The sequence below is a fragment of the Nerophis lumbriciformis genome, linkage group LG29 (assembly GCF_033978685.3).
Source record: "Nerophis lumbriciformis linkage group LG29, RoL_Nlum_v2.1, whole genome shotgun sequence".
Taxonomy (NCBI): Eukaryota; Metazoa; Chordata; class Actinopteri; order Syngnathiformes; family Syngnathidae; genus Nerophis; species Nerophis lumbriciformis.
The window spans coordinates 28,720,001-28,734,583 of record NC_084576.2 but is presented as its reverse complement, the minus strand read 5'-3'; the positions used below and the strand labels follow the sequence as shown (position 1 = coordinate 28,734,583).

At 42.4% G+C, this 14,583-nt stretch overlaps 1 protein-coding gene, 1 long non-coding RNA gene and 1 other non-coding gene across 6 annotated transcripts in view; 2 read left to right on the top strand and 1 right to left on the bottom strand.

Annotated features, from left to right (window-relative positions):
• Positions 1-14,583, bottom strand: part of LOC133571989 (uncharacterized) — a 163,499-nt gene that overhangs the window by 113,988 nt on the left and 34,928 nt on the right. Inside the window, exon 2 of the long non-coding RNA XR_009810478.2 lies at positions 7,146-7,224. This is a non-coding gene — a long non-coding RNA (uncharacterized lncRNA). The remainder of the gene's footprint in view (positions 1-7,145; positions 7,225-14,583) is intronic.
• The window catches only part of LOC133571984 (S-adenosylhomocysteine hydrolase-like protein 1), a 46,806-nt gene that overhangs the window by 24,445 nt on the left and 7,778 nt on the right, over positions 1-14,583 (top strand). For 3 of the 4 annotated variants that reach the window (XM_061924560.1, XM_061924564.2, XM_061924562.1), the window contains exons 3-14: positions 1,156-1,293; positions 1,359-1,459; positions 1,529-1,631; positions 1,927-2,021; positions 4,834-4,940; positions 5,004-5,120; positions 6,651-6,714; positions 8,542-8,630; positions 8,705-8,775; positions 8,831-8,925; positions 8,988-9,086; positions 11,155-11,223. In XM_061924560.1, the coding sequence (XP_061780544.1) occupies positions 1,156-1,293; positions 1,359-1,459; positions 1,529-1,631; positions 1,927-2,021; positions 4,834-4,940; positions 5,004-5,120; positions 6,651-6,714; positions 8,542-8,630; positions 8,705-8,775; positions 8,831-8,925; positions 8,988-9,086; positions 11,155-11,223 (1,148 nt within the window). The remainder of the gene's footprint in view (positions 1-1,155; positions 1,294-1,358; positions 1,460-1,528; positions 1,632-1,926; positions 2,022-4,833; positions 4,941-5,003; positions 5,121-6,650; positions 6,715-8,541; positions 8,631-8,704; positions 8,776-8,830; positions 8,926-8,987; positions 9,087-11,154; positions 11,224-14,583) is intronic. The other variant, XM_061924561.1, reaches the window with a different exon arrangement.
• trnal-cag (transfer RNA leucine (anticodon CAG)) lies at positions 4,635-4,717 on the top strand. The gene has a single exon. It is a non-coding gene; the product is annotated as a tRNA-Leu (tRNA).

Below are 14,583 nucleotides of genomic sequence, written 5' to 3'. Positions count from 1 at the left end.
GGCTCTTAGCTTTGTATGGACTCATTGATCGTTTACAAACTGAGTTCGGAGAGGAAGTGACGCCAGAAAGACCGAGGCCCCACACAGGAAGTGATGTCAGAAAGAACGTGCCACAGCCAGCTTCATAATAAAGCGGTTTCGTAACTTGGAGCTAACCACTGGAAATATGGAGGCGAGTCATCCAGACATGCCCGTGTTTCTCCCTCCGTCTGTACAGACGCTTGTGGAAATCACACATGAATACCTTCAGAGAAAGTGATTGCAGCTATTTGGGATACAACACTTCTCAGGCGGCAAGAGAACTTTCGAATGTCCAGGTCAGCTGTGATTCTACTTACCGAAAAACTTTGTCCATTTGTCCAAGGAGAGACAACGAAAATGTGGGCTCCTGTGGATGTGATAATAAACGGTAGTGTGTGCTTTGTGTTACCTGGCCGTCGAGGGAAGACTACGGAAAACGGTGAATGCTTTTGGACTGGCAAAGCAGACTGTATCAGTTATTGTCCGCCATGTATGTCGCGGACTCAACGTCTAGGTCCAGAGTATGTAAAGTCACCAAAAAGGAACGGACAATGAAGGTGACCAGATATCTAGATCCCTAGATTGATTGATGTAAAATGTTCTTTATCACATTGTGTCCAATAAAGATTTGATTACTTTATGATGGCTCAGGTGTGATTCACTACAATCAGGCCCCACAGCACACTGAATTCCAGTTCATTGAAATACCACAACACTGGATATTGTTCAGATAAGTTACATTTAAGAACTTGCACACAAAGCAACACTGGAGGTGACTATGACGTGCGCATTTTCCACGCATGCGTACTAGGTCGCGTTGTGCTGGCTGATGGAGGGGGGGAGGTGGTCTTAACGACCATTGTGTGTGTGGACAAGGATAAGGCTCGGTGGGATTTACCCTGGATAACCTTAGCTTAGTGTAGACATAGTCAGAAGAGTAGCGTCAGATTTACCGCCCATTCGAGCACCCACTGGCAGAAATATAGATCGGCGCCTATGGTACCCACAACTCAGTGGTACAACCAACATTCTGAACTAAAACTGCTGCCATCTGGTGGCATTCATAAAGAACTACATCAAGAGGTTGCCAATGGGTTTTTTGCCCTAACCCCTTTGCTTGTGTCTGTGTTGCAGTCAGCAGTGACTGCTTAGAGGATGAGTCCTCTCCTAGGAACAAGGTCCAGAAGACATCCAAGGGCACCTCGGACTTCTGCATCAAAGACATCAAACGAGCCGACTTCGGACGTCGAGAAATTGCCATTGCAGAGCAAGGTGGACCACACACACACACACACGACACGGGCAAGAGCAAGTCCAACTCTTGTGTTGGTGTTTAGAGATGCCTGCACTGATGGTTCTGAGGAAGAGAGCGGGAGCGGAGAAGCCTCTGTCCGGGGCCAAAGTGGTCGGCTGTACGCACGTTACCGCACAGACCGCAGTCAGTACAACACCGAGCCTTTTCTTAAGGGAAGACTACAGACATGCTCAGGAACTGTGTGCCCTGCAGGTTCTGATTGAGACTCTGGCCTTGTTAGGGGCTCAGTGTCGCTGGGCGGCCTGCAACATCTTCTCCACTCAGAACGCCGTGGCTGCGGCTCTGGCTGAGGGAGGTATGACACCATGCAAAGACTCTGTTTAGGGTTGTCCCAATGCCACTAGTTTGGGACTGGTACCAAAATGCATGTTGATACTTTTCTCTTCCATTCCTGGCTTTAGTTTAACAGAAAATCTTAGGGTACATTCGGTCGACATGCTGTTTCCACTTGTAAGTGCTCTGCAGATGAAAAAATAAAAAAGTAGCGGTATATTTTAAAGGCAGTACTGTCTAGTACCTTTGTAAACTCATGAGTACTTTATGAGTACGGGTGTGCCGTACAACCCTAACATCCACGCCTCCTCCCGCAGGCACGTGTGTGTTTGCATGGAAGGAGGAGACAGAGGACGACTTCTGGTGGTGCATCGATCGCTGTGTCGGAGCCGACATCTGGCAACCCAATGTGGTACTGTAAATCAGCCGCCGTGTGCTCGGCACGTGTGAAAGGCTTAAACGGGACAAAATTAAATCGATAAATACATTGAGGTGAATTAATGAACTCATATTATGCTCTGCGTATGGTGAATGTTTATATTCAACTTGGAGAAAACAAACCACCAGGTTTAAGTAAATAATGGTTGAGTCCATAATAAATTAAGGAGCCTTAGTTAAGTTAAGTTAAAGTACCAATGATTGTCACACACACACTAGGTGTGGTGAAATTTGTCCTCTGCATTTGACCCCCTGGGAGGTGAGGGGAGCAGTGAGCAGCAGTGGTGGTCGCCAATAAATTCAGACTTCGGAATGCAAAAGTGATAGCTCTATACTTGAGGAGAGACTCCTTGACTATCTTCACGTAAACATTAAAAATGCAACATACATAGGTTGTCACTACTGCCTAGTTTCTCTTGTTACATTTTTATTTTATTGTTATATTTTTATTCTTATTGTTGCTTTTTATTTTTTATTCTTATTGTAATATTTTTCTATTTTGTTTCCCTTTATACCCTCATTATTTACTTTTTACTTTTTAAATTTGATCTCAATTCTGTACACTGCTGCTGGAATTTTAATTTTCCTGAGGGAACTCTCCTGTAGGAATCAATTAAGTACTATCTATCTTTCTATCTATCTATCTATTACTTACTCACGAAGATCTCCTTACATGGTCAGGTTGTACTCTCCTGAATGAACACACACCCAGACAGAGAAAGAAGGAATATAAGACGTTGGTTAGGGCTCCTCCAAGTTAGGAGTGCCTCGTTGTCTTGACCCGACCTCCTCCAGGAACTGCGGTCCTGTATAATGAGGCTCGCTTGTAATAAAGCAACTTTTAGTTCAGTAAAGCGTCTCCGACGTCCGGACGAGGATGACAAGACCAGAAATACACATTAACATCTTTAAAGAATAACTTAAATGTGTCGTTGATTAATTATGATTCAAGTTTAATACATAAATGTGTTTTAGTATGTAAAATGTAAATGTTAGGGTCCACCTACTGACTTTGACCGGACGGCTGAGTTTGACAAATAAAATAAATTCATGAAGCGCTGACACATAGTATCATAAAATAATCAAATTAATCATTAATCAATAAATACTTGATTAAATCGTGGAATCAATATCCAAAAACAATAATTAAATATTATCTATAATATTGAATTAATTGATAATGAATTGATAATTGTTTGTACTATGCTATGAAACATATAATATTGTATTATTATCAATATTTATTTTAAAATGATTACATTCTGTTTTAACTTCAGAAAATGTCGTTATTTCAATGCTTTCTTACCTCTTATTTTGTACAGGCTCATTTTAAAAAAAAGTTTTTTTAAATAAATACATTCTATATTACGAAAAAATATATATTTTTTAATAACTTTCAATCATCCAGTTGCGAGGGTCAAAAAAGAGTCAGGACGCATGCGCCGTAAAAAGATTGGTGCTGTTAAAGGAACTTATATTGTTTACATTACATTTCATAGATTTCAGTTTCTATCCAATTTTCCTTTTATGGAATTGGCCCTAGTGTGTGGATGTGAGTGTGAATGTTGTCTGTCTATCTGTGTTGGCCCTGCGATGAGGTGGCGACTTGTCCAGGGTGTACCCCGCCTTCCGCCCGATTGTAGCTGAGATAGGCTCCAGCACCCCCCGCGACCCCAAAGGGAATAAGCGGTAGAAAATGGATGGATGGATGGATGGGAATTCAAATCCGTCTCTGAAATACTCGACCATGAATTAGGAATTATAATTTTAACACAAAAAAATAATAATATATATATATATATATATATATATATATATATATATATATATATATATATATATATATATATATATATATATATATGTAATCTAACAATTATACACATTTTAATTCAATATTATATTTATTATTTTGTGAAATAAATGCAAATGTATTATAAAATATTATACATAACTTCTAAATGTATATATATATAATTTATTAATAAAAAACAAACACATATTTTAATTGACTAGTACTACAAGGATATGTAATTATAATAGATGTAATATATATATATATATATATATATATATATATATATATATATATATATCATATATATTATCATTATATAATTATCATAAGTAATATATTGTATATCATATCATATATCATATCATATATTATCATATTTTTCCATATTAACATCATCTATTATAATTACATATCCTTGTAGTACTAGTCAATTAAAATATGTGTTTGTTATTTATTAATAAATTGTATATGTATATAAATTTAAAAGTTCTGTATAATATTTTATCATACATTTGCATTTATTTCACAATAATAAATATAATATTGAATTAAATGTATATAATTGTTAGATTTTTTTTTTACTATACTATGAAACTCATGAAAATTTGAATCCATTATTACATTATTGTCAATATTTATTTTTAAATGATTACATTTTGTTTTAACTTCAGAAATTGACGTTATTTCAATATTTTCTTATTTTTTTTAATTAAATACATTCTATTTTCTAAAGTATAGTATTTTCTTTTTTTTCCCCTCATATAAATTGCTTGCAGCTATGTATTATATGTCAGGATGGCCGAGCGGTCTAAGGCGCTGCGTTCAGGTCGCAGTCTCCCCTGGAGGCGTGGGTTCGAATCCCACTTCTGACAAAGTCTTTTCAAAGATCTTTTGGCTCCTCGTATCGTACAAATAATTTAAAAAAAAGGATCACATAAATATTCCACTGCTACCAAGGATTAAATACGAGTCTTTTGTCTCTGGCCAGATTCTGGATGACGGGGGTGACCTGACCCACTGGATCGACAAGAAGCACCCCGGCCTGTTCAAGAAGATAAGAGGCGTTGTGGAGGAAAGCGTTACGGGAGTTTATCGGTGAGTTCTGCACTAAAGTCTCGCATCGTGTCACCCATAAACACTTCGCCATCTTTGCGGCAGCTTGTACCAGCTGGCTAAGGACGGCAAGTTGTGTGTTGCCGCCATGAACGTCAACGACTCTGTGACCAAGCAGAAGTTTGACAACCTTTACTGTTGTAAGGAGTCCATCCTGGACGGGTGAGCGCACGCACACACACATGTGGTGGGCCGTGAGGGACATTATTCAGAATGACCTCTTACATACACTACTGAAACGCTCTCACACACACACAAGTGAAATCCTTTTACATACTACTGAAAAATAATTCCAGGTGTGTGGGTGAGAGAGGTTTTCAGTAATGTGTATGAGAGTGTTTCAGTAGTGTGTGAGAGAGAACAAATATTACAGTAGTGTGTATGGGAGTGTTTCAATAGTGTGTGTGAGAGAAAAACATTTCAGTAGTGTGTATGAGAGTGTTTCAGTAGTGTGAATGAGAGGGTTTCAGTAGTGTGTGTGAGAGAAAAACATTTCAGTGGTGTGTGTGAGTGTTTCAGTAGTGTGTATGAGAGTGTTTCAGTAGTGTGTGAGAGAAAAAATGTCAGTAGTGTGTATGAGAGTGTTTCAGTAGTGTTTATGAGAGTGTTTCAGTAGTGTGTGTGAGAGAAAAACATTTCAGTCGTGTGTGTGAGTGTTTCAGTAGTGTGTATGAGAGTGTTTCAGTAGTGTGTGTGAGAGAAAAACATTTCAGTAGTGTGGATGAGAGTGTTTCAGTTGGGTGTGTGAGAGAAAAACATTTCAGTAGTGTGTGTGAGTGTTTCAGTAGTGTGTATGAGAGTGCTTCAGTAGTGTGTGTGTGAGAGAGAAAAAAAATTCAGTAGTGTGTATGAGAGTGTTTCAGTAGTGTGTATGAGAGTGTTTCAATAATGTGTGTGAGAGAAAGACATTTCAGTAGTGTGGATGAGAGTTTTTCAGTAGTGTGTATGTGAGTGTTTCAGTAGTGTGTGGGAGAGTGTTTCAGTAGTGTGTATGAGAGTTTTTCAATAGTATATGTGAGAGAAAAACACTTCAGTAGTGTGGATGAGAGTGTTTCAGTTGTGTGTGTGAGAGAAGAACATTTCAGTAGTGTGTGTGTGTGTGTGTGTTTCAGTGGTGTGTATGAGAGTGTTTCAATAATGTGTGTGAGAGAAAAACATTTCAGTAGTGTGTATGAGAGTGTTTCAGTAGTGTGGATGAGAGTGTTTCAGTAGTGTGTGTGAGAGAAAAAAAATTCAGTAGTGTGTATGAGAGCGTTTCAGTAGTGTGTGGGAGAGTGTTTCACTAGTGTGTATGAGAGTGTTTCAGTAGTGTGTGGGAGAGTGTTTCAGTAGTGTGTATGAGAGTGTTTCAGTAAAGTGTGGGAGAGTGTTTCAGCATTGTGTATGGGAGTGTTTCAGTAGTGCGTGTGAGAGAAAAACACTTCAGTAGTGTGGATGAGAGTGTTTCAGTTGTGTGTGTGAGAGAAAAACATTTCAGTAGTGTGTGAGAGTGTTTCAGTAGTGTGTATGAGAGTCTTTCAGTAGTGTGTGTGAGGGAAAAACATTTCAGTTGTTTATGTGAGAGGTATTTCTGAATAATGTGCCTGATGGCCCCTCATACACACACACACACACACACACACACACACACACACACACACACACACACACACACACACACACACACTAACTAACTAACTGTGTTGCTTTCAGCTTGAAGAGGACCACAGACTTCATGTTTGGGGGCAAGCAAGTGTTGGTGTGCGGCTACGGTGAGGTCAGTAAACACGAGACAATGACCTTTGAACAGTGACTAAATACACAATACATAAATAATACACCATAGTAAGTAAACAAATATTAAATACATAAATAATCTTTATCCAAACAAAAAGAGGGTTCAGGATGTTCATCACAATTGTTCTTCTGTGTACTTTGTAAGCACTTTTTAATTTGAATAGCCTTGAGTGAAGGCAGGTGGCCAAATACTTTTGACAATATAGTGTATCTCTGCATGACAATGTTTTGACCTTAAAATGTAATATTCAGCGAGAATATGCACTTTATTTCAATCTGCGAGAAAACATTTATTTAGTTAGAAATATCACAGACTACGTGACAAAACACCTTTGACAAAGCCCCCTCTAGTTATATTTCTTATTTCAAAGTGTAGATTTTGGGACAAGACACTATTGAGGCACCTCTTACTTAAAATTGTGGTAAAATACGATGACTCGGGACCTTGGTGTGAGGAACTCGCATGGCTGCCGTAGTAGTGACCAGGAACCTGGCAACGACAAGCAGGTAAAATGAGTTTTAATTAATTTACTCAAACAGAAAGTGAAGCAGTCGTGCATAACAGGTCCAAACATATATCAATCTGTGGAGCGCTCGAGACAGGCATAAATAGAGACACGCTGATTGGGAACAAACACAGCGCTCAACGGGACGAGCAGGAAACGGATACAAAATAAGAGCACTGACAGGAAGTGACCATGTCAGGTTCAAACACTGATTAAAGTACCAATGATTGTCACACACACACTAGGTGTGGTGAAATGTGTCCTCTGCATTTGACCCATCCCCTTGTTCACCCCCTGGGAGGTGAGGGGAGCAGTGGGCAGCAGCGGTGAATCATTTTTGGTGATTTAACCCCCAATTCCAACCCTTGATGCTGAGTGCCAAGCAGGGAGGTAATGGGTCCAATTTTTTATAGTCTTTGGTATGACTCGGCCGGGGTTTGAACTCACAACCTACCGATCTCAGGGCGGACACTCTAACCACTAGGCCACTGAGTAGGTTGCCCTCACCTCAGCCAGCAGGACTATTCTGCCTATTGACTATTCTACCCTTGATGCTGAGTGCCAAGCAGGAAGGTAATGGGTCCCATTTTTATAATCTTTGGTATGACTCAGCCGGGATTTGATCTCACAACTTACCCATCTCAGGGTAGGTTGTGACTCTAAACACTAGGCCACTGAGTAGGCATGACATCTATTAAACAAGACGAGAAGCAAAGAATCAAACAGAGACAGAATTAAATTTGGACTCAATATTGAGGAGAGTCATCTGTACACCGTACCCTTGAACAGTATCTCAGCACGCTCTGGCAAAAGACTGTACTCCTCCTTCTTTATTTGACTTTCTCCGACCACATGACCACAGCTGCTTCCAGAGGGAAGTGGGTCGTAAAAAGCGTTGCCTTTGGTTACAGAACAGTTCAAAAGAAAAGGTCGTAAACACTTCACAGAAAAGGTCGTAAAATAGTTCAAAAAGAGTTCGTCTGGAAATTGGGCAGATCCTGCCATCTCTCCGCTTTGAAGTCCTTGGGTTAGAACAATATCTTTCTGTTGATTACCATACATGAGAGAAAACAGAAAACCCTTCATGTTCCCCCTTACACAGTGGAGTTTTACGAGCCTTACTCTTGGTAGGTTTTAGAGACAGCTTTTGTCTTCTCACCAGACACTCATTGTAACACAAAGTTTTTGTGATAACTTACAATTATTCTAACAGACTACAAAACAAGGAAACAAACAGAAATTAAGTGATAGATTGTCACAGTTGGAGGTAAATAACGGAAGCACCTTTTTGGCACCCGCAGGTTGGCAAAGGTTGCTGTGCCGCCCTCAGAGCCATGGGAGGAGTTGTGTACGTCACAGAAGTGGATCCCATCTGTGCCCTGCAGGCCTGGTACGAACACTCCAAAACATTCATGGTCCGTCGTATATAAAAGCGGGGCCTCTCTCTCTCTCCTGTCCTTACAGCATGGACGGCTTCCGAGTGGTCCAACTCAACCAGGTGATCCGACAGGTGGACGTGGTCATCACCTGCACAGGTACACACGCTACGGCCCGACAGAACCTTTGCCAGATGCTAACTCTGTTGTTCAGGCAACAAACAGGTGGTGGCCAGGGAACATCTGGAGAGGATGAAGAACGGCTGCATCGTCTGCAACATGGGACACTCCGACACTGAGATCCATTTGGTAGGAAGTCCTCTTTTGGTTGTCTTGTTTCTACACTTGGACTGTCAATCCTCCGTTTTCAGACCAGTCTGCAGACCCCTGAGCTGAGGTGGGAGCGGGTCAGGCCTCTGGTGGACCACATCATATGGCCAGATGGGAGGAGAATAGTCCTGCTGGCTGAGGTGAGGGCAACCTACTCAGTGGCCTAGTGTTTAGAGTCACAACCTACCCTGAGATGGGTAGGTTGTGAGATCAAATCCCGGCTGAGTCATACCAAAGACTGTAAAAATGAGACCCATTACCTCCCTGCTTGGTACTCAGCATCAAGGGTAGACTAGTCAATAGGCAGAATAGTCCTGCTGGCTGAGGTGAGGGCAACCTAATCAGTGGTTAGTGGTTAGAGTGTCCGCCCTGAGATCGGTAGGTTGTGAGTTCAAACCCCGGCTGAGTCATACCAAAGACTATAAAAATGGGACCCATTACCTCCCTGCTTGGTACTCATCATCAAGGGTTGGATTGGGGGTTAAATCACCAAAAATGAATCCCTCACCTCCCAGGGGGTGATCAAGGGTCCATCCATCCATCCATCTTCTTCCGCTTATCCGAGGTCGGGTCGCGGGGGAAGCAGCCTAAGCAGGGAAGCCCAGACTTCCCTCTCCCCAGCCACTTCGTCCAGCTCTTCCTGTGGGACCCCGAGGCGTTCCCAGGCCAGCCGGGAGACATAGTCTTCCCAACGTGTCCTGGGTCTTCCCCGCGGCCTCCTACCGGTCGGACGTGCCCTAAACACCTCCCTAGGGAGGCATTCGGGTGGCATCCTGACCAGATGCCCGAACCACCTCATCTGGCTCCTCTCGATGTGGAGGAGCAGCGGCTTTACTTTGAGCTCCCCCCGGATGGCAGAGCTTCTCACCCTATCTCTAAGGGAGAGCCCCGCCACCCGGCGGATGAAGCTCATTTCGGCCGCTTGTACCCGTGATCTTGTCCTTTCGGTCATAACCCAAAGCTCATGACCATAGGTGAGGATGGGAACGTAGATCGACCGGTAAATTGAGAGCTTTGCCTTCCGGCTCAGCTCCTTCTTCACCACAACGGATTGATACAGCGTCCGCATTACTGAAGACGCCGCACCGATCCGCCTGTCGATCTCATGATCCACTCTTCCCTCACTCGTGAACAAGACTCCGAGGTACTTGAACTCCTCCACTTGGGGCAAGATCTCCTCCCCAACGGTTGGTCCATGGTTCTCGCCCTTTTCCGGGCGAGAACCATGGACTCGGACTTGGAGGTGCTGATCAAGGGTGATGGGTCAAATGCAGAGGATAAATTTCACCACACCTAGTGTGTGTGTGACAATCATTGGTACCTTAACTTTAACTTTAATTGGCACTCGAACATAAACACAGCAGTACCTCAACTTAAGAGTGTTTGGAGATAAGAGCACTCAACTTGGAGTTGCAAGCAAAACTTTGAGTTACAAGCATCCTCCTTTGTGGGGTTTTTCAGGCCCAATACCGATTATTAGTCGTCAAGGAGGCCAATAAGATACAAATGATGCCTTCACAAATGTGTAAGTTACCCATGCTTTGGGCACTAATACACCACCGTACCATCACAGATGCGCCTAGAACAGTCCGGATGGTTCCTTTCCTCTTTGGTCCGGAGGACGCGACGTCCCCAGTTTCCAAAAACAATTTGAAATGTGGACTCGTCAGACCTCAGAACACTTTTCCACTTTGCATCAGTCCATATTAGATGAGCTCGGGGCCCAGCGAAGCCGGCGGCGTTTCTGGTTGTTGTTGATAATTGGCTTTTGTTTTGAATAGTAGAGTTTTAACTTGCACTTACAGATGTAGCGACCAACTGTAGTTACTGACAGTGGTTTTCTGAAGTGTTCCTGAGCCCATGTGGTGATATCCTTTACACACGGATGTCGCTTTTTGATGCAGTACCACCTGAGGGATCGAAGGCCCGTAATATCATGGCTTACGTGCAGTGATTTCTCCAGATTCTCTGAAACTTTTGATGATATTACAGACCTTAGATGGTGAAATCCCTAAATTCCTTGCAATAGCTGGTTGAGAAATGGCTTTTGTAAGACAATGTAACAACAATATCAACGAAATTTAAAAAAAAAATGTTTTTTTCTAAGAATAATTGCAAAATATAGTATTAGTAATATTGATTATCATAATAACAAATAAATATGATTTTTTTTTTTTAAACAAAATAACCTTTTTCTTTTCTTTTTAGGGTCGTCTGCTGAATTTGAGCTGCTCCACTGTTCCCACGTTTGTCCTTTCAATCACCGCCACAACGCAGGTGTAAACATTATTATTTCATGTGTTCATCAGTATATTCAACACCTTTGTCCATGGATGCATTGGATATTTGGATGGATTTGTGAACCAATAAATGGATGGTTGGGTGGGTGGGTAGTGGACACATGAATAGATGGATAACCCACAATATAGCTGATGGGGGATGGATGGATGGATGACAGACGGACAAATGAACGGATGTATGCATTATTGGATGGATGGATGGAGCGTTTGGACCAATAAATAGATAAATGGTTGGTTGGTGAACGGATAAAGGAATGAATAACTCATTAGATAGCTGGTGTGGTGGTAGACGAGTGGGTGTGTAGATGGATGGATGAATGATGGATGGGTGGATGATGGATGGGAGGGTGGATGGATATATGAATAGATTTGTGGACCATACAATGGATGGATGGCTGGGTGGTGGACACATGAATATATGGATAACCCATTAGATATCTGATGCAAGGGTGGAAGGATGGATGATAGATGGACAAATGAAGGGATGTATGAATAAATAATGGATTGAGCGTTTGGACAAATAAATAGATGAATGGTTGGTTGGTGAACAGATAAATGAATGAATAACCCATTAGATAGCTGGTATGGTAGTGGACGGGTGGGTGGATAAATGGATGGATGAATGGATGATGGATGGGAGGGTGGATGGCTAGAGATGGATTTGTGGACCAATGAATGAATGGATGGGCGGGTGGTGGACACATGAATAGATGGGTAACCCATAAGATAGCTGATGGGGAGGTTGGATGGATGGATGATAGACGGACAAATGAAGGGATGTATGCATTAATGGATGGATGGATGGATGGAGCGTTTGGACCAATAAGTGAGTAAAGGGTTGGTTGGTGAACGGATAATAGAAATTATTAACCCATTAGATAGCTGGTGTGGTGGTGGACGGGTGGGTGGATAGATGGATGGATGATGGATGGGAGGGGGTGGATGGATAATTGGATGGATTTGTGGACTATGAAATGGATGGATGGTTGGGTGGTGGACACATTATTATGTGGGTGGATGGATGGATGATAGACTGACAAATGAAGGGATGTATGAATTAATGGATGGATGGAGCGTTTGGACCAATAAATGGATAAATGGTTGGTTGGTGAACAGATAAATGAATGAATAACTCATTAGATAGCTGGTGTGGTAGTGGACGGGTGGGTGGATAAATGGATGGATGGGTGGATGATGTTTGGGAGGGTGGATGGATAGATGGGTGGATTTGTGGACCACTAAATGGATGGATGGGTGGGTGGTGGACACATGAATAGATGGATAACTCATAAGATAGCTGATGGGGAGGTTGGATGGATGGATGATAGACAAACAAATGAAGGGATGTATGCATTAATGGATGGATGGATGGAGCGTTTGGACCAATAAGTGAATAAAGGGTTGGTTGATGAACGGATAATAGAAATTATTAACCCATTAGATAGCTGGTGTGGTGGTGGACGGGTGGGTGGATAGATGGATGGATGATGGATGGGAGGGGGTGGATGGATAATTGGATGGATTTGTGGACCATAAAATGGATGGATGGTTGGGTGGTGGACACATTAGTATGTGGGTGGATGGATGGATGATAGACTGACAAATGAAGGGATGTATGAATTAATGGATGGATGGAGCGTTTGGACCAATAAATAGATAAATGGTTGGTTGGTGAACAGACAAAGGAATGAATAACCCATTAGATAGCTGGTGTGGTGGTGGACGGGTGGGTGGATAGAAGGATGGATGAATGATGGATGGATGGATGGAAGGGTGGATGGATAATTGGATGGATTTGTGGACCATAAAAAGGATGGCTGGTTGGGTGGTGGACTAAGGAATTAATGAATAACCCATTAGATAGCTGGTATGGTGGTAGATGGATGGATGGATGGATGGATGGATGGATGGATGGATGGATGGATGGATGATGTTTGGGAGGGTGGATGGATAGATGGGTGGATTTGTGGACAGCTAAATGGATGGATGGGTGGGTGGTGGACACATGAATAGATGGATAACCCATAAGATAGCTGATGGGGGATGGATAGCTGACAGACGGACAAATGAAGGGATGTATGAATTAATGGATGGATGGATGACAGACGTACAAATGAAGGGATGTATGAATTAATGGATGGATGGAGCGTTTGGACCAATAAATAGATAAATGGTTGGTTGGTGAACAGACAAAGGAATGAATAACCCATTAGATAGCTGGTACGGTGGTGGACGGGTGGGTGGATAGAAGGATGGATGAATGATGGATGGATGGATGGAAGGGTGGATGGATAATTGGATGGATTTGTGGACCATAAAAAGGATGGCTGGTTGGGTGGTGGACTAAGGAATTAATGAATAACCCATTAGATAGCTGGTATGGTGGTAGATGGATGGATGGATGGATGGATGGATGGATGGATGGATGGATGGATGATGTTTGGGAGGGTGGATGGATAGATGGGTGGATTTGTGGACAACTAAATGGATGGATGGGTGGGTGGTGGACACATGAATAGATGGATAACCCATAAGATAGCTGATGGGGGATGGATGGCTGACAGACGGACAAATGAAGGGATGTATGAATTAATGGATGGATGGATGACATACGGACAAATGAAGGGATGTATGAATTAATGGATGGATGGATGACAGACGGACAAATGAAGGGATGTATGAATTAATGGATGGATGGAGCGTTTGGACCAATAAATGGATAAATGGTTGGTTGGTGAACAGATAAAGGAATGAATAACCCATTAGATAGCTGGTGTGGTGGTGGACGGGTGGGTGGATAGAAGGATGGATGGATGGATTATGGATGGGAGGGTGGATGGATAATTGGATGGATTTGTGGACCATAAAAAGGATGGCTGGTTGGGTGGTGGACTAAGGAATTAATGAATAACCCATTAGATAGCTGGTATGGTGGTAGATGGAGGGATGATGGATGGATGGATGGATTAATGGATGGATGGATGGATGGATGGATGGATGGATGGATGGATGGATGGATGATGTTTGGGAGGGTGGATGGATAGATGGGTGGATTTGTGGACCACTAAATGGATGGATGGGTGGGTGGTGGACACATGAATAGATGGATAACCCATAAGATAGCTGATGGGGGATGGATGGCTGACAGACGGACAAATGAAAGGATGTATGAATTAATGGATGGATGGATGACAGACGGACAAATGAAGGGATGTATGAATTAATGGATGGACGGAGCGTTTGGACCAATAAATAGATAAATGGTTGGTTGGTGAACAGATAAATGAATGAATAACCCATTCGATAGCTGGTGTGGTGGTGGACGGGTGGGTGGATA